Source organism: Arachis ipaensis, chromosome B07 (assembly GCF_000816755.2).
Source record: "Arachis ipaensis cultivar K30076 chromosome B07, Araip1.1, whole genome shotgun sequence".
NCBI lineage: Eukaryota > Viridiplantae > Streptophyta > Magnoliopsida > Fabales > Fabaceae > Arachis > Arachis ipaensis.
Window position 1 is genome coordinate 125,026,264 of NC_029791.2, and position 618 is coordinate 125,026,881.

General features: G+C 39.2%; 1 protein-coding gene across 7 annotated transcripts in view; it reads left to right on the forward strand.

Moving 5' to 3' along the window:
• LOC107606333 (homeobox protein 2) overlaps positions 1–618 on the forward strand; it is a 7,229-nt gene that overhangs the window by 6,201 nt on the left and 410 nt on the right. For all 7 annotated transcript variants that reach the window (XM_021106611.1, XM_021106610.1, XM_021106609.1 and 4 more), the window contains one exon: positions 541–616. In XM_021106611.1, the coding sequence (XP_020962270.1) occupies positions 541–616 (76 nt within the window). The remainder of the gene's footprint in view (positions 1–540; positions 617–618) is intronic.

Below are 618 nucleotides of genomic sequence, written 5' to 3' on the forward strand. Positions count from 1 at the left end.
ATTATTATTATTATTATTATTATTATTATTATTATTATTATTATTATTATTTAAGTCTACAGCTAGTCCGCTACATTTTAGGGGAAAAACGAAAATGGGACGACGAAGCTGTGTTTCGATGAGGTTATAGGGTTTCGTTGGGGCACGTGCGATGGTTTGTACTTTGTAGGGTCTGGGTTATGGAGGGTGACCTTCGATGTTGGATGTATATGGCAGTAGTAAGCCGGAATGGTGTGGTTGCCAATTGCCATACTGGATTTTGTATCACCCTGCTATTGGCATGAGTGTTGGTAGTGCCAGTTGTAGTCGACGAAAAGAATTATTTGGGCCTTTTTTGGTTGGGTAAAAGATTAAGATGAAACTTTTTATGGATGGATGAAACTCATGCATAGTTTTACTGTCCGGGCTAAGTTTTCCACGCATTCGGAAGAATCATTAGCTAACCCCCTATCTGTTCGTATTTTCTTTCCGTTTTTGTTTTTCCTGCTGCATTATGAGTTGTGCTGTGAATTTACATTTGGGAATTTTGATCTATTGCAGCTGGTAAGTCCAGGAGCATGGCTGTCCGATCTTACCTTGGAACGGTACGAAGTTAGGGAGAAGAAGATTTCCAAAAAT